This window comes from Leuresthes tenuis, unplaced genomic scaffold, assembly GCF_036924035.1.
Source record: "Leuresthes tenuis unplaced genomic scaffold, fLeuTen1.0.hap1 SCAF_12, whole genome shotgun sequence".
Taxonomy (NCBI): domain Eukaryota; kingdom Metazoa; phylum Chordata; class Actinopteri; order Atheriniformes; family Atherinopsidae; genus Leuresthes; species Leuresthes tenuis.
In genome coordinates this window covers 3,669,715-3,686,831 of record NW_027325366.1, presented here as the reverse complement: position 1 = coordinate 3,686,831, position 17,117 = coordinate 3,669,715, and the positions used below count along the sequence as shown (strand labels likewise).

The 17,117-nt window shown below is 46.9% G+C and overlaps 1 protein-coding gene across 2 annotated transcripts in view; it reads left to right on the top strand.

Moving 5' to 3' along the window:
• The first annotated feature begins 238 nt into the window (after positions 1 to 238).
• epb41l5 (erythrocyte membrane protein band 4.1 like 5) overlaps positions 239 to 17,117 on the top strand; it is a 49,991-nt gene continuing 33,112 nt past the window's right edge. For both annotated transcript variants that reach the window (XM_072397831.1, XM_072397830.1), the window contains exons 1-2: positions 239 to 435; positions 2,218 to 2,429. In XM_072397831.1, coding sequence (XP_072253932.1) covers positions 2,247 to 2,429 — 183 coding nt within the window. In that variant the 5' untranslated portion in view covers positions 239 to 435; positions 2,218 to 2,246. The remainder of the gene's footprint in view (positions 436 to 2,217; positions 2,430 to 17,117) is intronic.

The window sequence follows — 17,117 nt, the reverse complement described above, 5'->3', positions numbered from 1 at the left end:
TTCAAACATTTGAAATTCTACTTGAAAAGCAGCTTTGCTGTCCTTTGCTTTAGTCGCATAACAAATGCAGATGAACAGTTTCTATAAATGTACAATATGAAAAAACAAGCCAAGAGTTGCCTTTCTTTCCAAAAGTTCTAACATGAGATGAGGGAAAGCGACGAAAAAGAGGAGTTTGTCGCTTTAAAAATGCTAATTGAGTTTTTGTTAGGGCTTTGTCGTGACGTCACATCCTGAGGAGAGCTTGACTCCTACTTTTTGTTGGGACCTGGGAGAGAAAATTATCCTGCGGAGCTTGTGCGGTGGAATAAAAGAGAGGAACAATACAATAAAAAAAACAGGCCACGGACTATGGAAATGTACCAGATCTCCGTTTAGTCGTCTAAAATGCAAGCGGACGTGCTTTCACCGTGAATTCCTGAGGAGGTTTTTCTTGTAAGTATCCCATCATCCAGACGTCCTCGGTCCTTCAAGTGGTTGCGGAGCAAGTGTGTATCGAATCAAGCTATCGGAGCTAAAGCGTTGTGTTCGTTTTGTTGGACGGGACCTGCTCGCACGGTCGGAGCCTTACCTTTTTTCGTGAGTTCTTATGTGGCGGTTGGCCTGTACGATGTAACAAGTGCACACCTGTTGCTTCTGCCTCCAGCTTGTACTTCAGGCCCTGATATTACCGGGGAAGCTAAAGGGTTAAATGGTTCTACTTGTCATCTCATCGTAAGATTTGTCCCACAGATATAAAACCTATTTAGGGGTGTGTTTCATAAATGTGAGGGGTTTTCGTCCCCGTAAAAGTACAGTCCAGCTTTTTGTCGCTTACCTGAAAGCTGAGATAATTAACGAGTATACCCATGCTTGAAGCGAGGGTTGTTAGCTAACGTCTTCAGATTTATTTGTTCGGGACCGTATCTCTATTCAAGTGTCCTGTATTGTGTTTTCCGGACCGAGAGGCATCCATGTGTCTTTTGAAACAGTTTTATTCGGTGGAGGTTAAGTTGGCATCAATAAATAAATGATAAAATAACGGCAGTTGGTTATTTAAGCTCACCATTCATTTACGTCAGTTCGACTGATTGTTCCTTTGCTGAGCGAAGGTAACTAACAGTAATATCAGATGTAGCTGTTATCAGACTGTTGGTGGCCTCTGAATGCTAACACAGTTAGCCACCGAAGTTTTTCACTGTCAGTGTACAGCTGTCGTCGCCAGGCTAACGCAACACCAGATATGAACGCATAGTTTGCCTTCAGCTTGGAGGAATTTAAGCTCAGTCATGAGTTTTAACTCTGATGTCCTTCTGTTGGATCTCAGTCTGGAGTCCCAGATGTTTCATCCTAAAACATGAGTTATATTCTTCACGAACCATTCTTTGCTTAAACAATTCGTGTCTCGTGGCTTGTTGCTGTTTGCCTGATCCTCAGTGAAGGAGTTTACCAGATGAACACTAATGTAAGAGGGCTTTTCATCTGTTTGTAAGTCTTCTTTGGCCTCACATACTCCTAACTCACTCCTTGCGTTGGAGTAATCTGTTACTTTGGCCTTTCATCCACCACTGATTGTTATCCCACTGACCAGAAGCACCTGACCTTAGTGACCCCTTTCATGATGTCGAGTGGTTGGACCCTAACCTTTTTTTTAACATTTCTTTGCAGTTGGCGTTTTATTCTAGGTGCTGCTTGGTATTGGGAACCATTCTGCACTTTTGTTTCCCTATAACTTGTGGAGCAGCGCTGAAGTCCTGTCCACACCGACACACCCTGTTATTCTCTGAAGAAAGAAGCTGTTTGGAAATCTCCACTCACGGTTTACCAATCTGTGAGCATAGATGGCGAAATTTAAGCTATAGGTATCCCACCATAGGTAACCAACCATAGGTAACCCACCGTGGGAATCCCTCCAGTCCACATTGACAGCAAATACATCTGCATGAATTACAAATCCAGGGCAGGACTGATTTACTGGCCTCACAGCTGTTGCAATCAATCTGAAAACATTCAAAACCTCTATTTAGTGGAATGCGTCACAGGATCACAAACCATGCAACTGCGTGTAATATTTTTACATTTGTTCGTTTGGTAAACTACGTTCTCTGGATCCAAACTCATCTTCCAGGACAAAATTAGATGTTTCCGGTCATATTAATGCAGAAGTAGAATTTTCTGTGGCATGGAAGCACATAACTGTTTCTACATTCTTCTGTATGTTTCATCATTCATTTCCAGGTGCGGTACTGTTGCCCTCCAGCTCACCCATGATGCTGAGTTTCCTTCGCAGGACGTTGGGGCGGCGCTCCATCCGGAAACATGCTGAGAAAGCCCGTTTACGAGAGGCTCAGCGCGCCACAACCCACATCCCCGCTGCCGGGGATGCAAAGTCCATCATCACCTGCCGAGTATCCTTACTGGACGGGACGGATGTCAGCGTTGATCTGCCGGTAAGGACTGTTGCTAGACTTTCACAGATCGATAGCTCACGTGCATATGAGGGACATAAATGTAGAGAATTATATGACTTGTGTGCCAAACCAGGCATGGATGATTTCTTTTTCTTTGCTTCTCTGTTAAAAAGACAGTTAATGCCAACTGAATTCTACTTTGTGGCAAATTACCGTCAAGTAGCCATGGGACAAACTTTTTTTGGGGAGGTTATATCATCTGGAATGTGAAAGCATTGGACTAATGACCATTGTGTGCCTGTGTCAGTAGAGCAGTCCTGTTAAGCCTCTGAAGTGTGTGTGCGTGCGCGTGTGTGGCAGTCCTGCTGATAACCTGTAAGTCCATGATCCTCTCTGGAGAACAGTCACATGACAGCATCACATGACCTGTTGGAGTCATCGCCAAACAGTCTCTCCCCTTTAATTCATACATCTCATCTTTTCAGCTCTCGCCTTTTATGTTGTCTTCTTAATAAATAGGGAAAACGCCAAGCTTCTGTTGGAGAAGTATCATGCAGTATTGTTTATGTGAATAAATACTCAGAGTATAATTTGATATCTTGTTCTTTTCCCTCGTGTGATCTTTGTTTCTGTGGCTCACAGATTCAACAATTTTGTTTTTCTACAAACTGCAGCTCTCCACTGAGGGCAGTTTAGTATTTGAATTCTCTTTAAGATCATCTGTTTAACATTAAATCCATGGAAGATGTGCACAGGATAACTCCTCACTGTTACAGAGAAGATTAAAAACATCCTTTTGCTTAATGAACTGTAAATGAAAGCAGATCTTTACCGTACAACTATCCAGCACAGAATTCCTGACTGGCCTCAGCAGGAGTGCATTTTTAATATTACTATTTTAAATGTAAGCATATCTCACAAGTATGGATGCACCGATCCGATATTTGGATCGGATATCGGTATCGATATCGAAGAAAAATGGAGATTGGGTATCAGTGACAATCCGATTCATATCGGCCAATTTATTTTATTTCATTTTATTTTTTCCCCTTGTCCTGTCCAGCATTGATGTTCATCCAAGGGCCTTCTGGCCCCTCTAGTGTTTTTTTTCATTTTTATTTTTTAAAAAGTTTTTTTGTTTAATTTTTAGCAAGCTAGAGAAGCTATTGTTTTGTTCGGATGCTTTTGTAATGGATGTTTAAATCCCATTTGCACTAATCTATATAAAAGGCTGATTGCTATTTGATTTGAAAGTCCTCCAACCAAGCTGGTGAAGCTATTGTTTTTTTCTCAATTTCAGCTCTTTTATTATTTAATATTTTGTTTTACATTGGATTTGAATCCCTAATCGACTGAACCAGTTATACTGGTTATATTTTTATGGTTAAAATTGTTTTACTGGTACACAATTATTAAATTAATAAGTAATTCAGTACTTTTATGTTTGTTTAAAAAAAAAATAGGAAAGAAATGTTTAAGTCAAGTCTGATGTTGATTTTCACAAAAGAATGATCCCAGTCTTCTCCACACAATGAAACGTACCATTTGTTACCATAATTCTGCGCTGTTTTTCTGTATCGGTATCGCATCGGTATCGGCTGATACTAAACCTCTGATATCGGTATGGGAGGTGAAAAAATGCCTACTCAGAAGTGACGTCGCGCATCTTTGAATCTTCTGTCCCATAAGTTGTGACGTTAGACCTGTCACATTCTTAACATGTACCCTCCTGTCAGCTCATCGAGGTGTGCGTAGAAGCGTTGCCCCGTGTGACCATTCAGTCTCTGCTCTGGAGGAAAGTTGGCTGCTTGGACTCCTCCTCCTCTCTTGTCCACTCATGCTTTCTTGTTGCTGCTTTTTTTCCAGGGTTTATTATAACTTAAACATAAAGTCATTGCTTTTGCTCTAGATGGAGTTTAAAGTTGCCGTTTATAACTTAAAGCTTTTCAGGCCTTTTATTTATGTCCCAGAAGAAACTTTTAATGCTCCAGCAGTTTCCTGAATGCCTTTAGATCAGTGGTCGTGGTTTTATGCTGAGGTTCGAAAGCTCCTTTCACAAATGCTCTGCTTTCCATTAATCTGGTGCTAACTGACGGTGTCAGTGTCACGTGCAAAGTACACACCCGGAGCTTTGACATAACATTTGAAACAGTAATCTTATTACTTCAGTCCTGGTAACACATACATGTCACTTTGAAGTCAGCATAGCTGTGAACTGCTGCAGTCACATTAACAGACAGGTGTGCACAGCTATGGAGGGACTTTTGTGCAGTGTTGCAGCTTTTGATCGGACAAACTGTGACTGTACAGGGACAGGGTCTTGAAATAAACACCTATAACATCTGCAGTGCTTCTGTTGTACAATGTGACCTTTATAACAATGTTCAACATGTTAGAGGATATTTTCAGCTGCTTCCGTCCACCTCAGGTTCACTGAGGGCTGTGTGATTGGTGTGCTAAGTTGAACAATATGCTGTTGTGTTCTGAGTAAAGATGACATCACCAAACGTTTGTCAATATCGACGCATGTTTAAGTTAAACTTTGTCTGCGGCGCTCTGCTCTCCTTCTTTCCTCCATAAAACGAAGAAGTATCGCCCGCTGCTGGATTCTCCGTCTCCTGACACGGTGGCCCCCTCGCTCTCTATGTTAGCTTCTTGGTGCTGTTGTTTTCTTCTCTCCTTCCTTTTCGCAGGTTTTATCTTGTTGTGTGTGGCGCTGAAGAAACACGTCTGTCACATGTAACCAGGACTTTTGATACGGTTACATGCACAGTTTAGTCGAGCTATGCTTACAACTCTACTGTGTCATTTAACTCGACCGCCGTCCTCGTAACAACTAACAATCATGGAAGCAGAACAGAGTGTGTCTGACACGGCTAAGCTGTGCACTGTGAGAGAAAACGTTCAAGGCATTCATCTAACTTTCTCTGTGGGAGATCACCGTCCATTTAAGTGTTACCAAAAGTCACTGCACAGATGTTGACTTTTAACTTACTTTAATAGTGATTGTTGTCATGTGACATTCTAAAATCAGGATTTTATTGGAGCAAACAGCCAAGAACTATGTGAAGGAGAGCAGGTTTTTGGGGAATTTGGCTGTATTGATATACATTTATGTTATTTAAGAGCACCTGGGCCCGTTTGATCCTGCAATAGTTCTTCCAACTGCTGCCATTTTTCTGGGTGTGTTTTGAGAAGCTTGACTGTGGTCAACCTTACATGCTTACGTGCATTTAAAAAGTCCTGTTTTGCTTCGTGTCATGTGTACATGCTTATTGGGTACTGCTGAGCTGAGGAGAGCAGAGCCGTTGTAAAGTGAGCGTTAAATTTCCTTTTTTATTCTCGACACGCATAGATTTATTTGATAGATTAATAAAAGCATTAGAAAACAACTAATGGAAGAATGTCTGGCACAGATCAGGTGATCAGAGTCGGTGTGAACTGAAAAATTAGCTTAGGTTACCCCTGTTGCTGGGGAACATCTTTGGATACATTCTGACTCATTCACCATTTCAGATGAACAGAAGTTCAGTTTAAGAAGCTGGTGGATTGTTTGTCAAATTAAAACGGCAGTAATGCAACTGAGAGGGTTCAGAGTTGAGCCATGTGATACATTCTGTAAATGTTATTGGCTCTGACCTTGGGATACTGGGAGCTCGTTCTTTCATTAAGTCGATGCTTGCAGGCGCTTTAAGATTCAGGGAAAAGAAGTACGTTGGAAAATACCTTTTTATAGCATAGTTCCTGTCCCTAAAAGCAGGAGGCCTTGGAAGGTCTCAGTCTTAATTGTATTTCTCCTTCAAATGTAATTTATAATGGGAAGCTTATCCTCTCTGTTGGGTCAGTGTTCTTGACCTTAAAGACCAGTATTTGTTGACGTATGCTGCTCATCACTGAAGGGTCAGAATTTTCTCATTTATTAGTATTATTTTTGAGAATAATATGAAAAAGTCTAAAAGGCACCAAATATATTTGCCAACAATATTGCAACACACATTCCTGTCGTGTGTGTGCGCAAATCAAGACACTACAAATATAAAAATTCCAAGTAAGGAGATGGAAACAAGAAACTCAGTTTATTACTTATACTAAGAAGATAATTTTTCTGTATTACAATTCTTCTTATTCCATTTTAAGATATGCAAAGTGGGTATTGCAGGGTTTTAAAGTCTTAAAACGTCTAAAATCCAATTATTTTAATTTAAGGCCTTAAAATGTCTAAAATTTCATAAAATGTCTTAAATGCGAATTTGAAAGGTCTTAAAAATGTATTAACGTTAAAATTCACAAGCTTCAGTCTTGCTTTTAATTATTTCTATGTTTGAGGAGCTATAACGTAACAACAAAACGGAACTAAAGTACCTGAGGCCCCCGGCGTGTTGTGCGTGCCCCCCGGCGTGTTGTGCGTGCCCCCCGGCGTGTTGTGCGTGCCCCCCGGCGTGTTGTGCGTGCCCCCCGGCATGTGTTCTCCCCCCGGCATGTGTTCTCCCCCCAGGCGTGTGTTCTCCCCAGGCATGTGTTCTCCCCCCAGGCATGTGTTCTCCCCAGGCATGTGTTCTCCCCAGGCATGTGTTCTCCTCCAGGCATGTGTTCTCCCCCCGGCATGTGTTCTCCCCCGGCATGTGTTCTCCCCCGGCATGTGTTCTCCCCCAGGCATGTGTTCTCCCCCCAGGCATGTGTTCTTCCCCAGGCATGTGTTCTCCCCAGGCATGTGTTCTCCCCAGGCATGTGTTCTCCCCAGGCATGTGTTCTCCTCCAGGCATGTGTTCTCCCCCCGGCATGTGTTCTCCCCCGGCATGTGTTCTCCCCCGGCATGTGTTCTCCCCCAGGCATGTGTTCTCCCCCGGCATGTGTTCTCCCCCAGGCATGTGTTCTCCCCAGGCGTGTGTTCTCCCCCAGGCGTGTGTTCTCTCCCGGCATGTGTTCTCCCCCAGGCATGTGTTCTCCCCCCGGCATGTGTTCTCCCCCGGCATGTGTTCTCCCCCGGCATGTGTTCTCCCCCAGGCATGTGTTCTCCCCCGGCATGTGTTCTCCCCCAGGCGTGTGTTCTCCCCCCGGCATGTGTTCTCCCCAGGCGTGTGTTCTCCCCCAGGCGTGTGTTCTCCCCAGGCATGTGTTCTCCCCCAGGCATGTGTTCTCCCCCGGCATGTGTTCTCCCCCGGCATGTGTTCTCCCCCAGGCATGTGTTCTCCCCCAGGCGTGTGTTCTCCCCCAGGCGTGTGTTCTCCCCCAGGCGTGTGTTCTCCCCAGGCATGTGTTCTCCCCCAGGCATGTGTTCTCCCCCAGGCATGTGTTCTCCCCCCGGCATGTGTTCTCCCCCCAGGCATGTGTTCTCCCCCAGGCGTGTGTTCTCCCCCAGGCGTGTGTTCTCTCCCGGCATGTGTTCTCCCCCAGGCATGTGTTCTCCCCCCGGCATGTGTTCTCCCCCCGGCATGTGTTCTCCCCCCAGGCGTGTGTTCTCCCCCAGGCGTGTGTTCTCCCCCAGGCGTGTGTTCTCCCCAGGCATGTGTTCTCCCCCAGGCATGTGTTCTCCCCAGGCATGTGTTCTCCCCAGGCATGTGTTCTCCCCCCGGCATGTGTTCTCCCCCGGCATGTGTTCTCCCCCAGGCATGTGTTCTCCCCCAGGCATGTGTTCTCCCCCAGGCATGTGTTCTCCCCCGGCATGTGTTCTCCCCCGGCATGTGTTCTCCCCCAGGCATGTGTTCTCCCCAGGCATGTGTTCTCCCCCCAGGCATGTGTTCTCCCCCCAGGCATGTGTTCTCCCCAGGCATGTGTTCTCCTCCAGGCATGTGTTCTCCCCCCGGCATGTGTTCTCCCCCGGCATGTGTTCTCCCCCGGCATGTGTTCTCCCCCAGGCATGTGTTCTCCCCCGGCATGTGTTCTCCCCCAGGCATGTGTTCTCCCCAGGCGTGTGTTCTCCCCCAGGCGTGTGTTCTCTCCCGGCATGTGTTCTCCCCCAGGCATGTGTTCTCCCCCCGGCATGTGTTCTCCCCCGGCATGTGTTCTCCCCCGGCATGTGTTCTCCCCCAGGCATGTGTTCTCCCCCGGCATGTGTTCTCCCCCAGGCGTGTGTTCTCCCCCCGGCATGTGTTCTCCCCAGGCGTGTGTTCTCCCCCAGGCGTGTGTTCTCCCCAGGCATGTGTTCTCCCCCAGGCATGTGTTCTCCCCCGGCATGTGTTCTCCCCCGGCATGTGTTCTCCCCCAGGCATGTGTTCTCCCCCAGGCGTGTGTTCTCCCCCAGGCGTGTGTTCTCCCCCAGGCGTGTGTTCTCCCCAGGCATGTGTTCTCCCCCAGGCATGTGTTCTCCCCCAGGCATGTGTTCTCCCCCCGGCATGTGTTCTCCCCCCAGGCATGTGTTCTCCCCCAGGCGTGTGTTCTCCCCCAGGCGTGTGTTCTCTCCCGGCATGTGTTCTCCCCCAGGCATGTGTTCTCCCCCCGGCATGTGTTCTCCCCCCGGCATGTGTTCTCCCCCCAGGCGTGTGTTCTCCCCCAGGCGTGTGTTCTCCCCCAGGCGTGTGTTCTCCCCAGGCATGTGTTCTCCCCCAGGCATGTGTTCTCCCCAGGCATGTGTTCTCCCCAGGCATGTGTTCTCCCCCCGGCATGTGTTCTCCCCCGGCATGTGTTCTCCCCCAGGCATGTGTTCTCCCCCAGGCATGTGTTCTCCCCCAGGCATGTGTTCTCCCCCGGCATGTGTTCTCCCCCGGCATGTGTTCTCCCCCAGGCATGTGTTCTCCCCAGGCATGTGTTCTCCCCCCAGGCATGTGTTCTCCCCCCAGGCATGTGTTCTCCCCCAGGCATGTGTTCTCCCCCAGGCATGTGTTCTCCCCCAGGCATGTGTTCTCCCCCAGGCGTGTGTTCTCTCCCGGCATGTGTTCTCCCCCAGGCATGTGTTCTCCCCAGGCATGTGTTCTCCCCCCGGCATGTGTTCTCCCCAGGCATGTGTTCTCCCCAGGCATGTGTTCTCCCCAGGCATGTGTTCTCCCCCCGGCATGTGTTCTCCCCCCAGGCATGTGTTCTCCCCAGGCATGTGTTCTCCCCAGGCATGTGTTCTCCCCCCGGCATGTGTTCTCCCCCAGGCATGTGTTCTCCCCCAGGCGTGTGTTCTCCCCCAGGCATGTGTTCTCCCCCAGGCGTGTGTTCTCCCCAGGCGTGTGTTCTTCCCCAGGCATGTGTTCTCCCCCCGGCATGTGTTCTCCCCCCAGGCATGTGTTCTCCCCCCAGGCATGTGTTCTCCCCCCGGCATGTGTTCTCCCCCAGGCATGTGTTCTCCCCCCGGCATGTGTTCTCCCCCCAGGCATGTGTTCTCCCCCAGGCATGTGTTCTCCCCAGGCATGTGTTCTCCCCCAGGCATGTGTTCTCCCCCAGGCATGTGTTCTCCCCCAGGCATGTGTTCTCCCCAGGCATGTGTTCTCCCCCCAGGCATGTGTTCTCCCCCAGGCATGTGTTCTCCCCCCGGCATGTGTTCTCCCCCCAGGCATGTGTTCTCCCCCAGGCATGTGTTCTCCCCAGGCATGTGTTCTCCCCCAGGCATGTGTTCTCCCCCAGGCATGTGTTCTCCCCCAGGCGTGTGTTCTCCCCCGGCGTGTGTTCTCCCCCAGGCGTGTGTTCTCCCCCGGCGTGTGTTCTCCCCCAGGCGTGTGTTCTCCCCCAGGCGTGTGTTCTCCCCCCGGCATGTGTTCTCCCCCCGGCATGTGTTCTCCCCAGGCATGTGTTCTCCCCCAGGCATGTGTTCTCCCCCCGGCATGTGTTCTCCCCCCGGCATGTGTTCTCCCCCGGCATGTGTTCTCCCCCAGGCATGTGTTCTCCCCCAGGCGTGTGTTCTCCCCCAGGCGTGTGTTCTCCCCCAGGCATGTGTTCTCCCCCAGGCATGTGTTCTCCCCCAGGCAGGTCTCTCGTCCTCCACACACACACACGTAAGCTCAGACCTGACCACATATATTCTCTGTCATAGCGACCAGCTGCTGCTGCAGATCAGCGACGTCCCGTTAACGGTGTATTTTCCTCTGGGTTCTGCTCAGGAAACGAGAGCAGCCTAACGTCACGTGCACTGACACACGCTGAGATTGATGAGAAACCCTAACGTGACGATGTTCGTACACGATGTAAAATCCCGTTACTGTGCACCACGTCCCCTAATGTTACCGTGGTTACTGTATTTTCATGTATCCATTAATGTGGACCTTCACAATCCACTTCTTCTTCTTCACTTCGTTTACATATAAGTGTTGCAATTCAAAAATGGGGGGGGGGTTCATCTCCAAAGTAAACAGTAAAACAAATATTAGTTCACAGTAGAAATACTTCTGGTGTTTTTAGTTGGGTTAAGCATTTTGTATTCCACTGTGAAAGAGCTGTAAAAAAAAAAAATCATTTTCAAATCAAGTTTCCTTCAGGCCTTTTGTACTTTTTTGCCAGTATGGTTGTAAAATGGGTCTTAAATTGTATTCATTATGGTGTTAAAAAGTCTTAAATTTGACTTGTTGAAACCTGCAGAGACCCTGGGGTTGGTAGTGGGGGGAAAAGAAGCAGGTTAAATTAATTAGTGTGTTTCATTGATATAGTCTGCAACAACATAAACATGATTATTATAGAAAGAGTCAGAAAACATTGTTCCTACTAACCTCAGTGTGGAGTGGTTCTGTTCCTTCTTCGTGATACTTCAAACAAATCACATCACCTGCAAAACATCCCCCTATCATGGCACTACCACCCCCATGCTTTACTGTGCGCGTTCTGCTCGGTGCTTTAGGACATTCATCAGTTTGTCTGCGGACTTTGCGATTGGAACCGAATAGTTCAAACTTGCTTTTGTTGGTCCAGAGAACTTGTTTCCTGCCATCATGGGTCAAAGGTTTGTGCTTCTGCTCACTCGTCTCCAGTTTCTTTTGCACATATCCGACCCCTCAGACCAGCCTTTCTCAAACATCTTTTCACAGTTGTCAGAGATATTTTTTGACTAGTGTTGTCATTATACCAACATTTTGGTATCGATACCGGTACCAACATGTATTCTGATGTCTTCTCGATATTTTTCCAAATAAGAAGGGAACACAAAAAATGTCATTATTGACTTTAATAGAAAATCTTAGAACTTTAGCTATGCATCGGTAAATAAAATAAACTACCACAAAGACAGGCTTTTTGTAATGCACAGAAACACAATTTTAGAATATCACGTAAAATAATAGAAATATTTAAACCAGAGAAAGTGGTAGCTAATTGCAATGCAGCTTTCATTTTTTTCTGTTGTGGGGAGTGACGGGGGCTGGCGTTGCTTGCCTTTAGCACTGAACGCTGCTTTTTTCATGGGTTAATAAGTTATTACCTGTCGTTCTCTGAACTCCTTATGCAGGTCTGGGTGCTTGTCCTTCAAGTGTTTTGCTAAGTTGGAAGCGTACTTTCCACCCTTGGCCAGACGTGTTTCCTGACACCGTTTGCACAGTGGTGCTTCAGTGTTAATGGCTTCGCCGCGCTCATTTGTTTCAAAGCCGAACTAATTCCATGTAGCACTTCGTGCACCTGGTTTATCTACGAGTTGCGTCGTGGTGGAGATAGCAGCAGCTGCCATTCTCTCCCTGCTCCTGTCTCTCTTTCTCTCCTTTATCTCTCTCTGACGCTGCTCGCTCACTTGCTCGCCTGCTTGCTCCGGCTGGCTCGCTGTCATGTGACGGTGATGTCACATGGCAACGTTTTAATAATAATAAAAAAAAAAAAAGTTCGGGTCTCATCCAAGCGCAGTATTGTACCATTTTAAATGCTTCCGTACCAACAAGCCTCGTTTTGACCTTCTCATGTTGATTTCCTCCCTTATTTGTCGTGCAGATCTCTCTTACTGGTGACAGTGATGTGTATCCTCTTCTTTTGTGGTAGCCCTCTTTCTTCCAGACACTTTCCTACCATCATCACTTCCAGTTTCTTCTAGCCTCTTCAGGGAGAAGTGAACTCCTTTATTGGACACCATTCGGTGTTTTTCAGTTTCTCTTTCAGTGTATCCTTCTTTCCTCAAAGTGCAAATCTGTATCAGCTGTTTCTTTCTAGCCATTTCTGTGCTAGTTTGTTAGAGAGAAGATAAGAATTGCACTGATTGTGGTAAATAGTGCACTGGTGTAATAATATAAACAGAATAGAATATAGACAGAGTTGTATTGTTGTAAACAGAATTGTATTGGTTTTATATACTGATTCTTATTTTTTTGCATGTTTGTCACACTTTAATGTTTCAGATCAAACAAATTGAATTATTAGTAAAAGACAACGCACATAAACAGAAAATGCAGTTTTTAAATGAAGGTTTTAATTGTTAAGAAGAAAAATAAATCCAAACCTACATGGCCCTGTGTGAGAAAGTGATAGCCCCCTGAGCCTAAGGTTCAGGTTAGCCACCCTGAACAGCAACAACTGCAATCAAGCGTCCTTTGTGATGGTTTTTGCTGTGCTGAGGCAGCGGGGGGTATAAATTTCCATCAGGGAGAGGAGAGGGCAGCCAGTGATCCTCTACGCTGTCTTCACTGCTCTCTGAAGCCTCTCCCTGTCTGCCTTGGTGCAGCTGTACCATACTGTGATGCAGTACGTCAGCAGGCTCTCGATGGATGGGCGGTGGAAGGTCAGCAGCAGGTATGAGTGCAGATTGTGTTTCCTGAGGACTCTCAGGAAGTGTAGCTGCTGCTGAGCCTGTCCAGGACATGTCAGCAGAGATGAGGACGCCAAGAAACCTAACTGAAGAAGGTGTAGACCCCCTCCACACACTCGCCGTTGATGTAGAGGGGGTCTGCTGTGCTTCTTGAAGTCGAGGACGAGCTCCTTGGTTTTTGTGGGCCGGACTGCAGTCGTAGGTGTAGAGACAGTACAGGAGGGGGCTCAGCACACAGCCCTGAGGGGAACCAGTGCTCAGTGTACGAGTGGAGACGAGGTGGGGGCCAAGTCTCAAAGTCTGGGGCCGGTCGGTGAGAAAGTCCTTTATCCAGGCACATGTGAGAGCGGGGAGGCCGAGTGTGTCCAGTTTGGTGATGAGAATGTCCGGAATGATTGTATTGAAGGCTGAGCTGTAATCCACAAAGAGCATCCGGTGGGGGTCGAAGTCTGGGGGGAGATAGTCCTTGATGTGCTAAACAACCAGTCTCTCAAAGCACTTGATGATTACCGGAGTGGTAATCGTTTAGGCCGGTGGTGGGAGTCTTCTTCGGATGACTGTGGCTGATTTTAGGCAGGGCGGGAAGACTGCCTGCACCAGGGAGAGGTTGACTATTCTGGTGAAGATGGCAGGGAGATGGTGGGCACACGCTCTGAGCACCTTATCAGGAAGTCCGACTGGGCCGGCAGCCTTCTTAGGGTTCACTGCCAGGAGCACCCGTCTGACATCGTGCTCCTGTGCAGTGAGTAGAGTGGAGCAGCAGCCGGGTGGATGTGGGGGAGGGCTGGAGCGGGTGAGCGCTGCACTGATGTTTCAAAGCGGGCAGTTAAGCTTCTCTGCCAGCAGCACACTCAGGTCTCCTGTTGTTGCTTCAGTCTCTAAAGTTTGTGATGTCTTGTATGCCCGCCACCTGTCACCTGACCTGAAAGCGGCGCCGCGGGCTCTGAGGAGAACCTCGGACCTGGCTGGTCATCCAGGGTTTCTGGTTTGGGAAAACCTGAATGTTTTTGTCCACAGTCACATTTCCGATGCAGAACTTGTGAGAGTTTCCTGCTCTTCATGTTTAAATAAGTCCCAGTCTGTCTGCTTGAAGCAGTCCTGCAGTTTGGAGAGTGCATCAGCAGGCCAGGTTGGAACAGCCTTTGTGATGGGCCTGGCACTGCGCCGGAGGGGGGTGCAGGCTGGGGAGAGCAGGATGCAAAGGTGGTCTGACTGGCCGAGGTGGGGGAGGGGCATGGCTCTGTATGCGTGTTTAATGTTGGAGTACACATGATCCTGAGTGCTCTCTCCTCTCGTAGAACACTTTGGGAGTACGATCTTCAAGTTGGCCTTTTTAAAGTCGCCTGCTGTTATGTGAACACCGTCGGGGTGTTTCCGCTGCTGTTGGTTTATGGTGTCCAGCAGGAGTGAGAGCGCCGTGTTTACATTGGCGCCGGGTGGAATATACACAGCAGTGATGATTACTACTGTTGGCTCTCTCGGGAGAAAAAAAGGCCGGCATGTCACAGACATGTACTCCAGGTTTGGGGAACAGTGTTGGTCTGTAATTGTCCCGTTGTTACACCAGTTCTCATGCACAGGCGGCTGTGATGGAGCTGCTGTTGGTGTCAGCTCAAAGCGGGCAAAGAAGATGTTCATCTCCTCTGCCAGGGAAGGGTCTCCGTCTGCCTGGTGTTGCTGCTCCTGAGCTGGTCCTCTATCCTCCTTCTGTGTGTTGCCTTGGCCTCTTTTCAGATTGACTTTAGCAGCACTGTAGAGTGCCGTGTCCCCGACCTGAAAGCAGTGTTCCTGGCTGTCAACAGGCTCTGGACCTCCCTGGTCACCCAGGGCTTCCTGTTGGGATAGATCCTCATACGTCTGTTCCTGGTGACATTGTCCGTGCAGAACCTGATGTAATCCAAGACTGCTGTAGGTTGGTTCTCCAGGTCCTGGTGTGCAAAAACCTCCCAGTCAGTTCTCTGGAAGCAGTCCTGTGGCTGGTGGGAGGCATCATCCAGCCATGTGGTAACAGATATGAACACAGTTGAGATCTTGGGGGATTTTTCCTCGGAAAGAGCTAAAGTGAGTAATGCAAACAGTGATTTTTTTTTTTTTTAAACTTGTGCACTGAAGTTGTGACTCTTGAAAAGTCTGATGCTGGCTAACCCTGAGCCATTTATGTTCAGAAAAATGGATAACACCGCATGGCCGTTATTTGAACAGAACCTCATGCAATGCCACTGGTAGTGCATGTTTAATAAACTGCATTTACTCACATGGTCTGGGTCTGCTATGGGAGACTAAATGGCTTTAGAATATTCCAGAATATTTCTCATAGAAAATATAGACATCTTAAAATTTCCCTTTGTGCTTTGATGTGAATGGAAAACTATTTAGATCATTTTGATGCTTGCCTTGGTTTTAGACAAAACTGTTACAATAGGCTCATTACTTCAACTTGAATGGCTGCTAAGTCTACACATCAGCCTTTGTTTGATTTATTATGCAGACTCAGCTGAATATGGTCCAGTCTGCTACTGACAGGAAAACACTGCACTGGATCGTCACTTCATCCATCCAGCCACACAGGAAAAACGTAACATGTCGCTGCCACCCTTGATGCTTTTTTAATGTTTTCCATGATGTTACAGCCAGATGAAGAAAGACGTGCAATGTTTTTCTTCCCAGTACTCTCCTGCTGGCTTTCTGCGGAGTTCTGACATGAAATGCAGGAGTTGCAACATTCTGCTGGTTTTGGTGGGTTGTGTAAGCCGGTCCCTGCTCATGTGCAGCATCATTCCTGGTTACATTTTGAGGAAGCGTGGACGAATAAACTCTTCTTCTGTAGAATAAGGAATCTGCTACAGAACTCACAAGTCTGTGGATCAGTATTGATTTCAAACGCTGTCCAGCTAAATTAGCTAAATGTCTTCCCTCACAACTTAATCTAAAGGCACACTGTGACCTGTCAGCCATGCTGTGTTACGCACTCATTTTCCTGGGTGGCCCGCCCAACTATTACCATTATGTGGAAAACCTGGGATTTTTTTATGTCGGCTGTGTTAAAAAGGAGCCATGCTAGCAGTAGGGCTGTCACAATAATTTCAAACTTAAATCTAATACCCCAAAAATACTGCATACCTAATACTATTTTAGATACCACGGAGGGAAGAATGACAGATGAAGAGGCATAGATTATTTCTAACTAACAGGGCTCAAGACTAACTTTTTCCACTAATAATGCGGGTGCGCCTCACTAAAACAGATATAGAATTAAATCATTAACAATAATCCCTTTCTATGAAGTAAAACAGCAATTTGATATTTCTCTGGTTGAAACTGTGTTCATTGACAAAACAATTATCAGTAATGATGTTCAGGTGGAATAAATATGAATTGACTGAGTTGCATGTCCACTTAAGCTACCTGGTTGACACATTAATGTGACTTTCACTGAGCTGCACACATAATGTGTCGCTTCTCTGTCTGATATTCACTTTAACTCCTTTTTTCAAACAATAGCAACTGGATATAATGAATATCAGGTTGAATGTCCTGTTGAATTGTGTTCAATGTTGGACCATTTATCAGCCAACAATAAAGAAAACCTCAGATTTCCACATGATGCTGCTTTAGATTATAATTTTCAGTTAAAAGACAACAAGCAGGTCCTCTGAAAAGGACCTTTTAAAGACCAGCGACGTGTTCTTGCCACATTTCCTGCTGTTGTTTTTGATAAAACCAAAGCAAAGATCATTTATCATAGTGAAAGATCACCATTAAGTGCAACACTTCCATTATTAAAAGGGAGCTGATCTTCAGACACTCGTGTGACTCTGATAAAGTAAATTGTTGTAAGATTCTGTTTCATCTTGTTATTGGATATACTGTAAATTCCGGACTATAAGCCGCTACTTTTTTCCCAGGTTTTGAGCAGCTCAAAGCGGCTAATGTGTTTTTTTTTTTTTTTTTCATGCCGCCAAAAACATTTTGCCTCGTAACATTAGACCAATAAAATTACCGAATAGTTCAGTGGTCCAATGAAATTGTACAATAAATCAAACACGCTAACTTATTGTAAATCGGTCATTTGTACTCACCTCAACATGGAAAACAAA